The sequence below is a fragment of the Otolemur garnettii genome, unplaced genomic scaffold (assembly GCF_000181295.1).
Source record: "Otolemur garnettii isolate 467f Iridium unplaced genomic scaffold, OtoGar3 scaffold00050, whole genome shotgun sequence".
NCBI classification, from domain to species: domain Eukaryota; kingdom Metazoa; phylum Chordata; class Mammalia; order Primates; family Galagidae; genus Otolemur; species Otolemur garnettii.
This window is the reverse complement of record NW_003852445.1, coordinates 1800197-1815456: the sequence shown is the minus strand read 5'-3', so window position 1 is coordinate 1815456 and position 15260 is coordinate 1800197. Positions and strand designations below refer to the sequence as shown.

Genomic DNA, 15260 nt, shown 5'->3' with positions numbered 1-15260 from the left:
TAGATGCTATGTCAAGGAAATTGGTTTAAATTCCCGTATTTATTTGACAAATGACCTGCTTTTCAACATCCCACAGAACTATTCTGGAGTTGATGGGTGGAGACACGTTGGTCTGTATGATCCCCTGCCTTTCTCTAGTATCAAATCTAGGTCTTCGAGATGTTTTCGTGCATTGTTTTGCTTGTTTGTATACTCTGTAAGCATGGTGGCTGAAAGCCTTTTTGTCAAGAATTCCTCATTCACGCAAAATGAGTTCACTAAGAACTTTATTCAAAGTGCTGGGCTACATTCCGTGGGAAATGAACATGAACTTGGCTCCTGCCTTCTAGAGAAACTTGGACCTAGGGAGGAAAAGTAAAGTGCACAATATATCAGTGAATGGGAATTGCTCCTGACAGGAGCTCTCCTGTTGCACCTCAGAACCACCGGGCGGGGGCGGGGGGGGCTTTTTGTGCTGTTAAGAAGCCTGGTTCCTGCTGGCCTTCTCCTACCATCTTCCTTCCTTCTACCTCCATTTCACTTACAAAATGGAAGAGACTTTACTTTTTAGTGATTATGAAATAACACATGTATTAGTTTCCTATGGCTCCAATAACAATGTGCTGCAAACTAGATGGCTTAAAACAGCTCACATTTATTCTGTCTGTTTTGAAAACTACAAGTCTGAAACATATGTGAATCCTCCTTCACGTGTTCCAAGCTGCTGGTGGTGAAGGTCAATCCCTGGTGTTCCTTCACTCACAGGAGCAACACTTTAATGTCTTCCTCCAGCATCACCTTCTCTTCTTATGTCTCTTGACATAAAATCCCACGCTGCTTCAGCAGGACCCCATTTTAACTTATTTACATCTGCAAAGACTTTATTTCCATTTGAGGTGAGTATCTGAGATACTGGGGTTAGGGTTCTCATATATTTTTGGAAGATACGGTTCAACCCAAAGCAATATGTTTGTTCATTACAAAAAATTCAAATGGTAATAGCAGAGAAGCACAAAGGAGCATGTGGAACTCACCTGCAATGTTGCTGCTTAGAGACAACCACTGTTAACACCCCTCCATTTTCTTTACCTACACACAAAGTACAACAATTATACGTACAATTTAGTGACTCGCTCATGAAAATTATATCTTGGACAACTCACAAGTCAATAAATACATACCACATATGTAATTGGTACTGATAATTCAATCTAACTAAGCCCCTATGTAGTTGAAGATACTAATAAACTATTTTTGGCTTTGTAGAGAAAGAAAAAACCTCAAACTTTTATGTACTTACAGGTTTTATTTAATCATTTGTGGTTTATCTGTCATTCTTTTTTTCATCTCATTTTCCTACCAGGCAGATACTTGACTGATTTCACAGAAAGGAAAGTGAGGTTAAGATAACATGTAAAGAAAATGATGTGTGCCACCTACCAGCACCAACCAAAAGCAAAGCCCAATGCTTCACTAAAGAGGAGTTCCCTTCTCCTGCTCAGGGCCTCAATCAGTTTTTTAGTAGTAGCGTTTTGCTACTTTTGGAAGTAGGTGTGGGAGTTCATGAAGTGAGATAAAATAAAAATGTCTAGGACTGGACAGCCGTGTGTGGAAAAGATAAAATTGGATTCGTTCTTTACATTCTACACTGGATATATTCCAAATGAATCAGCGATCTAATATAAAAAAAATCTGAAAACATAGTAGTACTAGGAAAAACTAGCACCAGCAAAGCCAGTACCAGAATTCACACGAGTAAATTATTTTATAACCGGGGAGTAAACATTCCTATCAGAGATTCGAATCCAGCAGCACTGAGGGAAGAGATGGATTAACTACAGTTTAAACAAACCAAAAAGAAAGCAAAAAGTAAAAAAAAAAAAAAAAAGTGCAACTTATGTCACAATGAGCTGGTATATAAACAGTTCCTAATTTTTTTTTTTAATTATAAAAGGCCATCCTGATAGAAAGTAAGCAGAAGACAATTTAAACGAAAAGAAATGCAAACAGCCTCGAAGAGCTGAAAGGTTTATTTATTGCTGCTTGTTTTCCATTTTAGGAGCTGCTTTTAAATTTTATTTGGTATTTTATACATTTTAAAAATTTACAGGGTTCCAAAGTCAAATACAAAACCAGATATAATCAGAGAGGTCTAGCTTCTACTCTTGTCCTCGCACTTTCCTCTCTTCTCTTCTTAATTACTATTTTCATCACATTCTGGTGTACCTATTTTTGAAAACATAAGCAAACATCCATTTGTACATGAGTGTGTGTACAAAGCACAGAGCATAGTGCACATACTCCTTTGTGTCTTGCTTTTCTCACTTCACTTCGTGGCCATATGTCTTCTGCATTATGTAACAGCTTCCTACTACTTGATTGTATGTATACAGGCACCACATAAAAGAGTAATTACAAAATTATACTAAAATATGATTTCCCACCTATCAAATTAGCAAAAATCTAAGACTTTGACAATCTATTTTAATGGAAAGGCTGCAGGGAAACAGGAAATCTTGCTGGTGTAAATACAGTATTTCACAACCCCAATGAAGGGGAATTTGGCAGTATTAAATAAAATAACGTGGTTTTTTACTCTTTAAACTAGTAATACCATTTAAGTAAATCTATGTTAAAGACTCACTGGCAAAAGCATATTATATGTATAAGGATCCTTTTGTAAGAGCAAAAGTCTGGGATATCTACTGGTATATATATATGAATGGCCAAAGAAAAGAATTACATCCAGTTCATTTAAAAGCTTGTATATTGACTGTACATCCTTTATGAGATTTAGGTGAAGAAAGAAGGAGGCACATATGAAGTTACGCTTCATTCATCAGTCTTATGTTGCTAATACTATTATCTTTATTCTGTTTTTAGTTATTCTTTACCATTATTGTTATTCTGTTTTTATATATGTGCATGTGTGAATATTGATAAAACAAATAAGCAACGATGTTAACATCATTAAGTACAAATATTTTTATTTTAAGAAAAAGGAGGAAACAAAATCAAAGAGCTCAGCTTTAAAAAAAGATTAGTGCATACACAGAAAAAAGCATTTAATATTTAAGAGTGGTCATACGTCTTTAAGAAAAGGAAATCTGAGACATTTCAAACCCAGAACAATGTAAAGTTTGTGGAAGGGATGAGGGTAAAGACAGCTTAAGTAATGTTTTTTAAAATTTCACCTGAAGAAGATAAGGAATAGGTTGTTTCATTTCTGATGCATCATTTCTTGTTAAATTTGATGGCTTTTTTCTTCAGCCATTTGCCTCTTGAATGCTGGCCCCACTCAACTATCACATCTTCAACGCTTTGCCAAGTTAATGTTTAATGGTTCTTCAGAACAGTTAATCATTGGTATGTCCCTGCCCCATCGTACCTTTTATTATACCCTATCATAGAATCATATTCCTTTCCTTAGTGCACTTCTCTCATTTGATAACTGTCCACATAAATATAACTACTTGTTTAATATCTACCTCCCTTTTTCCTTCTAGGGCTGAAATTGTGTTTGGTTTTGTTCATCATCTTATAGCATATAACAGGAGTTCAACACACAATTGTTAAAATAAAGCAACATGTTTAACTTCCATTTTGTTCCCATCTCTTCACTCAGAGACTTTTTTTTTTTGGATTGGAAAGGTTGTAGTATGTAAGGATTTGAACTCCGAAAGGTGCAAAATGTTTCTAAGAGAACATTCCATACTTAAATTCATTCATTGGGCAAATACTCCTTTATCCCCTGGCACTATTGAGTAATGGGAATAGGACAGTACCTAAGGCAGAGAAAGTGCTGCCCTAAACAAGTTTACCTGGGGGCGAGGTGGGTGGCACTAAATGTATACTATTATTAATATATTTTCTATATAAAATTGAGTCCAAGTTTCTTGCTCTAAGAGAATTACATCGAAGCAAACAGAACAACTTGATGGGTTCGCTGAGGTTTCAGAATGGAAAGCAGCTCAGAGGAGGGCATATGCAGCCTTGCAGGTCAACAAGAAGACCAAGGTTTCAGCAACGTGAGGGCGGGGTGCCGAGCTCCTCCGGGTCCCCTAACTCCAAATCACACCGAATGACGTTTGTGCAAGCTGCCACCTCCCGCAGACTTCGCATTTCTTCCGCGCTCTCCTCTCTCGACGGTCTTCATTGTTGTACTTAACTTCCTATGCAAGAAGATTTGTACCTCAGACCCCCAAATGTGAACCAATTCCCATAGCCGAAGTTCCCACTAAAGGCTGCGTATTGGGATTACTAAACTAGGCGTTTGCGAGTCCTGACTCAAATTGACTCGTTTAGGGTTCCGTAGAACGGTTTCTCCGTTAGGGGGCCTTCAGCTTCTCCCAGTGCGGGGGTGGGGAATGAGGACAAGGTGTCTGTTGCATTTCTCAAAATACTGTATTTTGTCTGCGGCGGAGGTCCAGATATTCAAGCATCCTTTGAACAGCATTTTCCTCCAAAAAATATGGCTATGGAGAAGCAAGTGAAGTTCATCTATCTGTTCACGTTTCTTAGGTTTGCCCGCCACGCCTTTCGCGGTCTCTCCCCGCCCCCCCCGCACCTTTCTAGTCAGGCAGCTCCTGGCCACCCTCTGAGGGCCTGATTTTGAAAAGAGAAGCGGGCCAATCAGGTGCAGAGCGCTGTTTGGCGCTGCCATTCGATCCTGGGCTGGAACTGCGGGGGTGACGGCACAGGAGGCTCCGGGCGTCTGCAGAGGAGGTGGGGCGGAGGCCTGAGGCGGGCAGCTTGGCTCCAGTGAGCGCCCAGGATGTGCAGGCCGGGAACCGCGGGCAGGCTGACGGGGGAGGAAACGAGCCGCCTGTGAAACGGGGGGACGGCGGCGACCAGCCCGGGCGGGGACCGGGACTGGAAGAGGCGCCCGAGCAGCCGGCTGGTCCGGCGGCCAGGCTAGGGCTGGGGTGGGGAGGGGCGCGGGGACCGAGAAACGAACGGACGGTTGAGCCTGCCGGGGCTGGAGGGGTGAGGAAGCCAGAGCTGGCAAAGGAAGTTTCGAAGGAAAGGGGACTCTAAGTGGGCGGAAGTGGCGAGGAGCTGGCAACAGGCGTTGGTGCGCGCGACGGAAGGAATCAGGAGGAAAGAAGTGAAGTCTGTAAGTAGGTGAAAGGATTGGGTGACCAGAAAGAAGGTTAGCGTAAGTGAAAGAAGAGTGAGGTGTGGCTGGATCGGAGGGCCAAGACAAGAGGGTCTGTGTAAGTGTAAGAGGATTAACGAGAGAAAAGCCGTGGAAGTGGCCGGGGCTCTGGGCCCGGGGAGTGCCAAGGCAGCGGAGCGGAGGGCAGACCTGAGAGTGTTTGGAAACTGCAAGACTTGGTGGCAAAAGAGGCTCAGGATCTTGCCTCGGAGAGTGAGCGACGAGTCCGGGATGTGGGATCAGAGGCTGGTGAGATTGGCCGTGTTGCAGCAGCTTCGGGCCGTCTATGGCATTAAGGTCAAGGGTGGCCGTGGGCACTGCGATCGCAAGAGACAGGAATCAGCAGCCGCGGAAACAGGGGTAAGTTCTGGGCAAGGAGATTGAGGTTTAACAAGGCACACCTTGCATTTTCACTTATTACCGGGTCATGTTAAATGTTCATTCTATCAAAAGCAATGTGGTTAGATGTGTCTGATTCAATCCAGGTAATCAATTGTTGGTATTTAAAGTATGGCATTCGTGATTCTTCTCAGGGGTTTTTGATCGTTGAGAGGAAGTTGCAGGATTTCACAGCTTCAGCCTTACTGATCTTTTGGAGTAGATAATCCTTTGTTTAGGAGAGGAGATGATGCTGACCTGGGAATTGTAGACTGTGTAGCAGCATCTATAGCTTTACCCACTAGATGCCAGTAGTATCTCTCAGTTGTGACAATTAAAAATGTTTCCAGATATTCTCAATTTACTGTATTTTGAACAGGTACTACTAGGCAGGGAGGCAAACTCTAGCCCTTCACCACAGTTCTAGGTTATGGTTTCTAGGGAGACAAGGGACCAGTGTATTTTCTAAATTGATTAGTAGATGAGGTGTGGCAGAGCATTTAAAAGTAAGCTTCAGTGGCCTATCGCGAGCGTGGTGGCTCACACCTGAAATCATAGCACTCTGGGAGGCTGAGGCGGGTGGAGCTCCTTGCGCTCACTGGTTCAAGACGAGTCTGAGCAAGAGCCAGACCCTGTCTCTAAAAATAGCCCGGCTTTGGTGGGGAGGTGTCTGTAGTACCAGCTACTGGGGAGGCTGAGGCAAGAGGATCATTTGAGCCCAAGAGTTTGAGGTTCCTGTGAGCTATGATGCCTCAGGCATTCTACTGAGGACAACAAAGTGAGGCTCTGTCTCAAAAGAAAAGAAATGAGTTTCAGGTAATAACTTCATATTCACCAATTTGAGAAAACAAACTTGCAGCCATATTATACTTTTGAGACATAAAGCTATTTTTTAAAATAAATTGAGAAGGCAAAATGAAATGATTGAAAAGCTGTTGATGTTTTTAGTGGTCGGGATAAAGGAGTTTTGAATGAGATTTTAATGGTTCTATCACGTAATCAGGCATCTGTGAAAAGTAAAATAAACTGAATATAAAGCATTTTATTTTAAATGTAAGTACTTAAAGAAGAAAATTAAGAAAAACAATGTGTATACTTCTTAATACCTTATACATTCTAGAGAAATTGTTTTTGTTGTTTGCAAATTAATGGCAACAGGTGTACTTATATTTTAAAACTATAGTGACTTCTGATTATAAAACTGACTTTCCAAGATTTCAAATGTAGCTGGTTCTGTAGAATCTCCATAGTGGACCACCACCCTACCTACATTCACTGCCTCATGAAGTTGACCTAATTTTCAGAGACCTTCCTAGACCACGTGTGCACATATATATATCACTGTTATGGGACTAATTTCTTTTGATGACCACCTGTAGATACTGACCAGTTTGTGATAGTCCCTTTACAAAAGTTCAAGGGTGGTCAATTTGCCAAGGTTCTACTGTATATGAGAGAGTTTATAAATGGATTTTTTTTACTCCTTAACAAGAAAACCCACATGTACTTTCAGAGTGAGATAGACCTGAGTTTGAGTCTTGCTCCACCCCTACTAGGTCTGTGAATTTCCTTGCTTGTTAGAATGCCCTGTTTCATTTTCCTGCTATCAGGTGGGAATAATGTTATTTCTCCTTGGATTATTTAGGGGATTTAAAAAAGTTCTGGTCTGTAGATAGCCCTAGCATGGTGCCTGTCATGTATCACTTATTCAACTAATAATAGTTATGATGATCCTGAGTTCACCTCTTAATTGATAGTCATGCTGTATAAATTCAGCTAGAAACACACTAACAAAAATATTCTAATAAAGAAATATAGAAGATTCTTGTGTTATAAAAATAAGATCTAACAGCACAGGTAATTTGGCAAATCATTTCTTTTGTTCTTCAGCGTTTTTTAACTGATAGTACTTTCTGAGCTTTTAGAATGAGCACTGTAAATCTTTAAAAAATATTGTAAGTGATATTCTAATGTAAAGTTTAAAAAAGCATGTTATGAGAAATAATTATTGTAGTTATTTGTTTTTTAATTTGTGAAGCCTATTACTAAATGAGGTGTAAGAAAAAACTCTGAATTCCAGTTATGTGGCAGTTGTAGGCTTTTTCTTTCCTTTTTTTTTTTCTTCTTGAGACTAGTCTCAATTCTGTTGCCCTAGGCTAGAGTGCTGTGACATTTATAGCTCACAGCAGCTTCAAACTTCTGGGTGCAAATGATCCTGCCTTAGCCTCTCAAGTAGCTGGGACCACTCTCCACAATGCCTAGGAGAGGCAGAGTGCCTAATTTTTTTGCTTGTAGTAAAAATGGGGTTTTGCTTTTGCTCTTGCTCAGGCTGATCTGGAGCTCCTGGGCTCAAGTGATCTTCTGGTCTCAGCCTCTCATGTATTGCAGGCGTGAGCCACTGTGCCTGGCCTGATTGTAGACTTTTTCTGGCTTTAGCATCTGATTTATTTTTGCATTTTGTTTGGTTGCACATTATCAAGAAAATTCTAATTTATCCAAATAAAGGAGTTGCCCATACTAGCATTTTTTTTAAATAGCTCTTGAAATGATAACCAGAAGAGCAATGAATATTCTTTGAATGCTTACCCTGTGTGAATCACTGATACAAGGGTTTTGTATGTTTAAATTCATTTTATTCCTCTAACTCTTTGACTTAGGATCTATGTGAGGATACTGAGGGAGAGAATGTTCATTTGATCAAGGTAGAAGCGCCTCTAGGAGCCCACTGTCTTTAGCGCTACATGGTTCTGTCTTTGCAGCTCAGAATCTTTGTAAATTAAATGGAGTCAGGTGCTTGAAAGACGACTAGTAAAGTTTTGTTTCTGTGTTGAATTTTTCGTAATACTGAGTGATTTCTTAATGTAAGTAGTAAGGTGAATAAGATGCTCTTTAAACATAAGTGTTTCAAAAGTATTCACAGCAGATGCATCAAAATTAAATTAACATATGAGATTATGTTGTACTCACTTAATTTCATATAAGCAGAAATATACAGGCTTGAATTTACTTGTCAGTTCAATGCCACGCCCTGATCTTATTAGTAACACATATTTAAGAAGTTCAAATGCATGCTCAAAGATAGTGGCAGATTCTTTACATTTTAGTGTGTAAAAAACACTCAAGTTAACTAACATACAGGCTTACTCCTGGGTTGTTCAATGTTTTAAAATTTCATTGAGACATTTTAAAAATGGGTCTCCAAGTAATTAGATAAAATTTGACTTAAATATTTGCTAAATCCCTGCCTTGTGTACCTCGGGACATAGTTTGAAAAGCACTCTTCTGTAGAATATGGAAAAGATATTGGGTCTAAAAATAACCTCATGTAATTTTACCAAGTACTCTGAGTGACAGGAATTACTATTTTGCTTATCAATTGACTTAGCCTTTCATATAAGTTAGTATTTATAAGGCAACCAAAGGAAAGTATATGGTCAGTATTGATAAGATCATTGAAAGAACATGTAGTATTTTGGGGGAAATGTTTGTGTTCTAGCCCAAATTCGATTTAAGAGCTTCCTGGCTAAGGACTAACTGAATTCATTTTTCATGATCAGACTGGAGACTGATTGAATTTAATAGATTGTTTGAGGGCAGTGACTTTATCTCAACCATTTTTGTACTCCCAGCACGTAGCACAATATCTCATATAGTAGTTACTTGTTTCCAGATTCACTTGAAATAATTGTCTTATCTTGACAGTTTATAGTTTATTTTTGCTATTTTCTTATTTCCTGAGTTATTTATTTATTTATATTTTGAGACAGAGTCTCAGTATGTCGCCCTGGGTAGAGTGCTGTCGTGTCACAGCTCACAGCAACCTCAAACTCTTGGGCTTAAGTGATTCTCTTGCCTCAGCCTCCCAAGTAGTTGGGACCACAGGCGCCTGCCACAATACCCAGCTATTTTTTTGTTGCAATTGTCACTGTTGTTTAAGCTGGCCTGGGTCAGGTTTGAACCTGCCGGCCTCAGTGTCTGTGGCTGGCACCCTGCCAACAGAGCTATGGGCGCCCCCCCCTATTCCTGAGATTTTTAATTCGGCTAATGTTTAATGAAATTTATGTTATGCCTAATATTTGTGTTAGAGTAACTGAATTTGTCATTTCAGGGCAAAGTATTTGGAGTACCTTTTAATGCATTACCTCATTCTGTTGTACCGGAATATGGACACATTCCAAGGTAAGCAGAGTCTGAAATGAAGAACAGTAAATATTTCCAACTGGCTTCAGCGAGTTTAAAAAGAAATAGTTGATTGACACCCAGTTATTTCAAATCAGCAGAGTATTTCACCTCTAAACATTAGCTAATATAAAATAATTTTTTTAAACTTTTATGTAGTTTAAATTTGTAATTCGTACTCATTTCTAGGATTGACTTTTATGGTCTAGTAATGAATAAATGTCAGAAATTAATTTTTTTTCCCGTGAAGTCAGTTTTCAGTTCTATACCAATTCTTTTGCTACAACTCTGATTAAGTATTCACTGAATTACCCATTCAGTAATAATTTTGATATTTTTTGTTTGTTTAATAAATGTTGGAGAAAAGAATATTTAAGCTCAGATTCTGGAGTATTTGAGAATAAATACCTGTATTTTGCATGTAAAATGTGCTCCCCTGTATAATGTGCACTTCTTTTGCCCACACTTTCAGAAAAATGCCCATTAGGAAAGCAGCTGGCTCTTGGGTAGGAGAGACACATCTGGGGCTAATGCTCCCTTGGTAAACGTGCAGCTCACACCGCCAGGGGTTCTGTGAAAGCTGCCCCTTTCCTCTATCCTGGCAGGCTTTCCCTCCCAGCCATGGGGGGACCATGCATGTGGCTGGTGGGGCAGGACATTCTGAGGCCAATTGACCTGTAGGTAGCCAGTGGGCTCCCCTCCATGGTCCCCTCCACACTGCAGGCCTCAGTTCTCAGCCCTCGCCCCTTGGCCTACCACCGTACCCTCCCCTGATTGCTGCGGCACTTTGGAGAGACCATTCTGCCCAGTCACACTGGATCTCAGATCCTTCTGGACTAGAACTCTGTGCACCCATTGGGCCTCTGGCAGGAGGGCATGGCTCCTCTCCTGAGCTGTACTACTCGTGGATAATGTGCATCCTTATTTATCCTCAAAAATTTGAGCAAAAATGTGTGCATTATACACAGAAGAATATGGTGTTATATAACACTTAACTTCTGTACCATTTATTGTTTATAAGTAACCTGAACTTAGTCCATCAATCATAATTTAAATTGTTTTTTAATTACTATGGGTACATACTAGTGGTACATAAGAACATAGTTTTAAAATGCATGTAAGGAAACTATCTTATCTCTAATTCACTTTCCCCTCTATCTAAATAAAGTAGGGTTCCTTTTTCTAGTCTAATAATATAGATTTTAAATGGTATATTCTCCAAATGCATTTATTCAATACTTTATTGCCTTAAGACAGTTTTGCCCCCATTGAGCATCTAGGTGTGAGTTTATAATCTTCAGAAAGTAATCACTTACTATTTTGGTTTTTTAAATCAGGTATGAAAGACTTGCTTTTCCCATAATGAAAACCTATAATGATTTTTAACATTTGGAATTGCAATGTCATATGCCCTGGAATAACAACCAAATCTTTGTTGTAATTTCTTGGCCTACTTTTTTTTTTTTTTTAAACTATTCTGTCAGTTACTTTCTATAAGCAGGGCTGACATTTAGCCATGTGCACCAATAGAACTGTATTAATTATTTGTAGCTCATATCCATCTTAATTTGTGGGTCCCAGCTGTTAAATATGTAAGTATCTAAAGCCAACATTGATTCCCATTATTGTTTAAAGTAGAAGAAGTTGAACACATATCTAAGAGAAGGATTTTAAAGACTGGGGTCTATTCTACTTTTCTGAGGGTGAGAAAAAAATCTTGCCTTATGTTGGGGCAAATGCAGGAGATGATAACGCAAAGCTGTGTATCTGCGCAACACCACCCACGGGGAGTCGGAAGAGAAGAGGAGGCCTTGGACAGAGGCTGGGGTTGTGGCCACATGTAGGGATCTAGCAGAAGAGTAGCTGACAGAAAAGGAATCTGAGAAGGAACAGTTAGAGAATAGCAGGAAAACCCAAGGAGTAGTGAAAAGGAGCATTTTTGAGATGAACAAGAAGGACGCTCAGGTGTGTTACATGCTTATAGGTTAAGCAAGATGAGGACAGCGAATTGACCATTGATTTGGCAAGGCATTGGCCACTGGTGACCTTGAGAACTGTTTCCTCGGGTTAATGGGGATGAGATTCTGACTGGACAGCACTGAGTAGAGACTGGGATATGAAGGAGAGGAGGCAGTAAAAAGACAAGTGTGCTCTGAAGGGAAGCAGAGACGTAGAGTAGGATTGAGAAGGATATAAAATCGAGTGGCTACGTTAGAATTGGCAGGAGTGGAAAGATGGGCCCTAGAGAAAAATTTAGGAGGCAGACAGAAAAGTGAAAGTAACTTTGTCTCAAAGACTAAAGGGATTTGTGGCATTAGAGCTTCTGAAAGGGCATAGTGCTGGGCTTTCTCAGAAACTTTAGCTGCAGAGGATTTGGTAAGACGCGTGTCTGGCCACCTGAAGTAGTCTCTCTTTCAGCTTCCTTGTCGATGCTTGCACGTCTTTGCAAGAGCATATTCACACAGAAGGGCTTTTTCGGAAGTCGGGATCTGTAATTCGTCTAAAAGCGCTTAAGGTAAGCTTATTCTTGAACTATGTTTCGTTTTCCAATTTTATCTGTATGATTGAAATGTATAGAACTATTACATGCATAATTAACAGAAATTAAATTTACAAATAGCTTTTTTATTGCAAATTATTTTTTTTTCGAAAGAAATTACATATTTATATTGTGCTTTAAAGTTTTCTGAGTACTTCTAAATTCTTAGTATACTGGATTATGCTATTCCTATCATCTGTTATGTGAAAATGAAAAAAAATGTTAAATTGTTCTTTAGCCCTCTGGAAAAAAGAGGGCTATATATTAAAATGAGTTAAGAGAAATTTGTATAAGAGAGCTCTTTAATTAGAGTATAACAAAATATACGTTGTAGCACTAAACTCTTAAGTCCCCCAAATACTCAGATCATGTTATCTTTGTTTCAGAACAAACTGGATCATGGTGAAGGTTGCCTGTTGTCTGCACCGCCTTGTGATATTGCAGGACTTCTTAAGCAGTTTTTTAGGGAATTGCCAAAGCCCATTCTTCCAGCTGATTTGCATGAAGCACTTTTTAAAGCTCAACAGTTAGGAACAGAGGAGAAGACTAAAGCTACATTATTGCTCTCCTGTCTTATGGGTGACCACACAGTTAAAGTATTAAGATACTTCTTTAACTTTCTCAGGAATGTTGCTCTTAGGTAAGTGGTAATTAAAACTCTTAAAAATTGTTAAAAATTTCTACATTATTTTCTAACTATAAGGAGTCTATCCTGTGTATTTTCTAGACTAGCATACACCAATGATTTAACATTTCCTTGCTATCTTAAAGTCATTATGAATGCCTTGATGACTTATTAGTATTAACGGATTCATTGTCCGCTGAACAGCTTCTGATTACTGTGTTTTGAAAGTATTTGTGTTTTGCTTTTCAAATTTTTGCCCTCTGCCTGCTCGATGAGCCTGCTTGCTCCAGACACACAGGCCATCTTCTGATACTTTGACTTTTTTGGGTGGGTTTGGAAATCAGGTAAACATGTTCTACTTGTGTGGCAGTGCAAGTGTGAACTCGAATCATGTGGTTAGCATGATTTTTATGATGTGTATTTAGATGTGTAGCAGCTATATATTTCTGGTTCTTTTATACATTTAAGACAGTCTTTTATACATTTAAGACAGATGTATAAATAAAGGGAAACTGTTTTGACTTGCATGTGACTGATAAAGTAAGAGGTCTGAAAAATGTGCTAAATGTATTATTTTAACTCTTTTTATCTTTGACTCTAATAAAATCTTTTTTTTTACTTAAGGTCCAGTGAGAATAAGATGGACAGCAGCAATCTTGCAGTAATATTTGCACCAAATCTTCTTCAGACAAGTGAAGGACATGAAAAGATGTCTTCTAACACCGAAAAAAAGCTGAGACTCCAGGCTGCAGTAGTACAGACTTTTATTGACTATGCATCAGATATTGGTAAGATGTAGTAGCATTATTAAGAAATAGAATGTGTTTAAATGAGGGACATCCCAGTTTCTTCCAAGTTAACTATGAAGACAACTTTTGAAAAATTTCTATGTTACTATTTAAACATTTTGGTTGGTAGGGGGTGGGGGACGGTGGAGAAAGGATAATAATAGTATTGTGAACATTTTCATTTAGGGCGTGTACCAGATTTTATCCTGGAAAAGATACCTGCTATGTTGGGTATGGATGGCCTCTGTGCTACCCCATCTCTGGAAGGCTTTGAAGAAGGTGAATGTGAAACTCCTGGTGAATATAAGAGAAAACGAAGACAAAGTGTAGGAGGTAAGTGGCAGTTCCATTTTATGGTGATGCAGTGATTTGTTTTTATCTAAAATGCTTTTGAACATAAATAAGCATAAACTGTATGATATGCCTATTTGGTGCATATAGTTAAAAGGATGGGATATATGCATTCAAAAAATTAAAAGGACAGTATTAAAAGCAAGATTTTTCGCACAAACAAAATATATTAAAAGGAGAAAAGTTCCCTTGGTTTTAATGATCAGGGACTTTTCAAAAAGGAGGCCAAACTGAACCTTCTTGAAGAAAGGGTAGAATCTAAGAGAATTGGGAGGACAGTAAGAAAACTTGTATCCTATTCTAGATGAGAAGGATTCTATGAAGAAAGATTTGTGCAGGGAAAAAGTAGTCTATGTCTGTGTGTAAGTAGACCAGGGTGACTTGTGTGAATGGGTCATGGTAAGGATTGGGGTGGTGTTATGATGAGCTTGATGCCACACTAAAGAATAGACTATTAACTGAGATGTTAGTGAACCATTAAAGGTATGACTTGATTAAAGTATTTTAGAAAATTAACTGATTTGCAGAATTGAGACTTGGAAGTAGGGAGAATGGTCAGAAATGTGTGGCAGTAATCCAGGTGTGAGATCATTGTTTGAACTAATTAGTGATATGAATTACCTAGGAGTATGAACTAAATAATGAGAAATTTTTACTAATGGAAGAATAAAAAAGATCAAAAAATCTATCATGGTAGAGTTGGTAATACAGCTATTTACGTCCTTGATCAAGAAGACAGGCTGTTCCTTCTCTAGTCACATTAGGAAATTTCTCATCTTTTGAATATGAGAACCAGTTGTTATCAACTATCCCATTCTAGGTATAATCTTTTGGCTGATATGTTATTGCATTCTTGTGTTTCTTCTTTACTTCCTATGTAGAGTCCTCTTAGGATTTCTGTGTTATTTTCCTAGGGCTGCTGTGGCAAAGTTCCACAAATTGGGTGGCTTAAAACAATAGGAATTTGTCTCAGTTCTGGAGACTAGAAGTCTGAAAACAAGATGTCAGCTGGGTATCTCAAACCTGTAGGAGAGAATCCTTTCTTCTCCATGATGGTCTGAGAAGATGCATGGAATAATTTCTATTCTTTTAAATTTACTTAGGTTAGACTTATAGCCTAAGAAGTGATCAATTTTGGAGTATGTTCCATGGACTGATGAGTAAAATGTATATTCAGTTTTGTTAGGTTGAAATGTTCTGTAGATGTCTGTTAGGTCCAAAAGTTGAATAGTTATATTTAAATCTAAGATTTCTTTGCTAAGC

General features: G+C 38.9%; 1 protein-coding gene across 1 annotated transcript in view; it reads left to right on the top strand.

Annotated features, from left to right (window-relative positions):
• The first annotated feature begins 5312 nt into the window (after nt 1-5312).
• The window catches only part of ARHGAP11A (Rho GTPase activating protein 11A), a 29746-nt gene continuing 19798 nt past the window's right edge, over nt 5313-15260 (top strand). The window contains exons 1-6 of the mRNA XM_023514286.1: nt 5313-5497; nt 9624-9694; nt 12113-12209; nt 12620-12873; nt 13483-13609; nt 13833-13979. Of these exons, the coding sequence (XP_023370054.1) occupies nt 5369-5497; nt 9624-9694; nt 12113-12209; nt 12620-12873; nt 13483-13609; nt 13833-13976 (822 nt within the window). The 5' untranslated portion in view covers nt 5313-5368 and the 3' untranslated portion in view covers nt 13977-13979. The remainder of the gene's footprint in view (nt 5498-9623; nt 9695-12112; nt 12210-12619; nt 12874-13482; nt 13610-13832; nt 13980-15260) is intronic.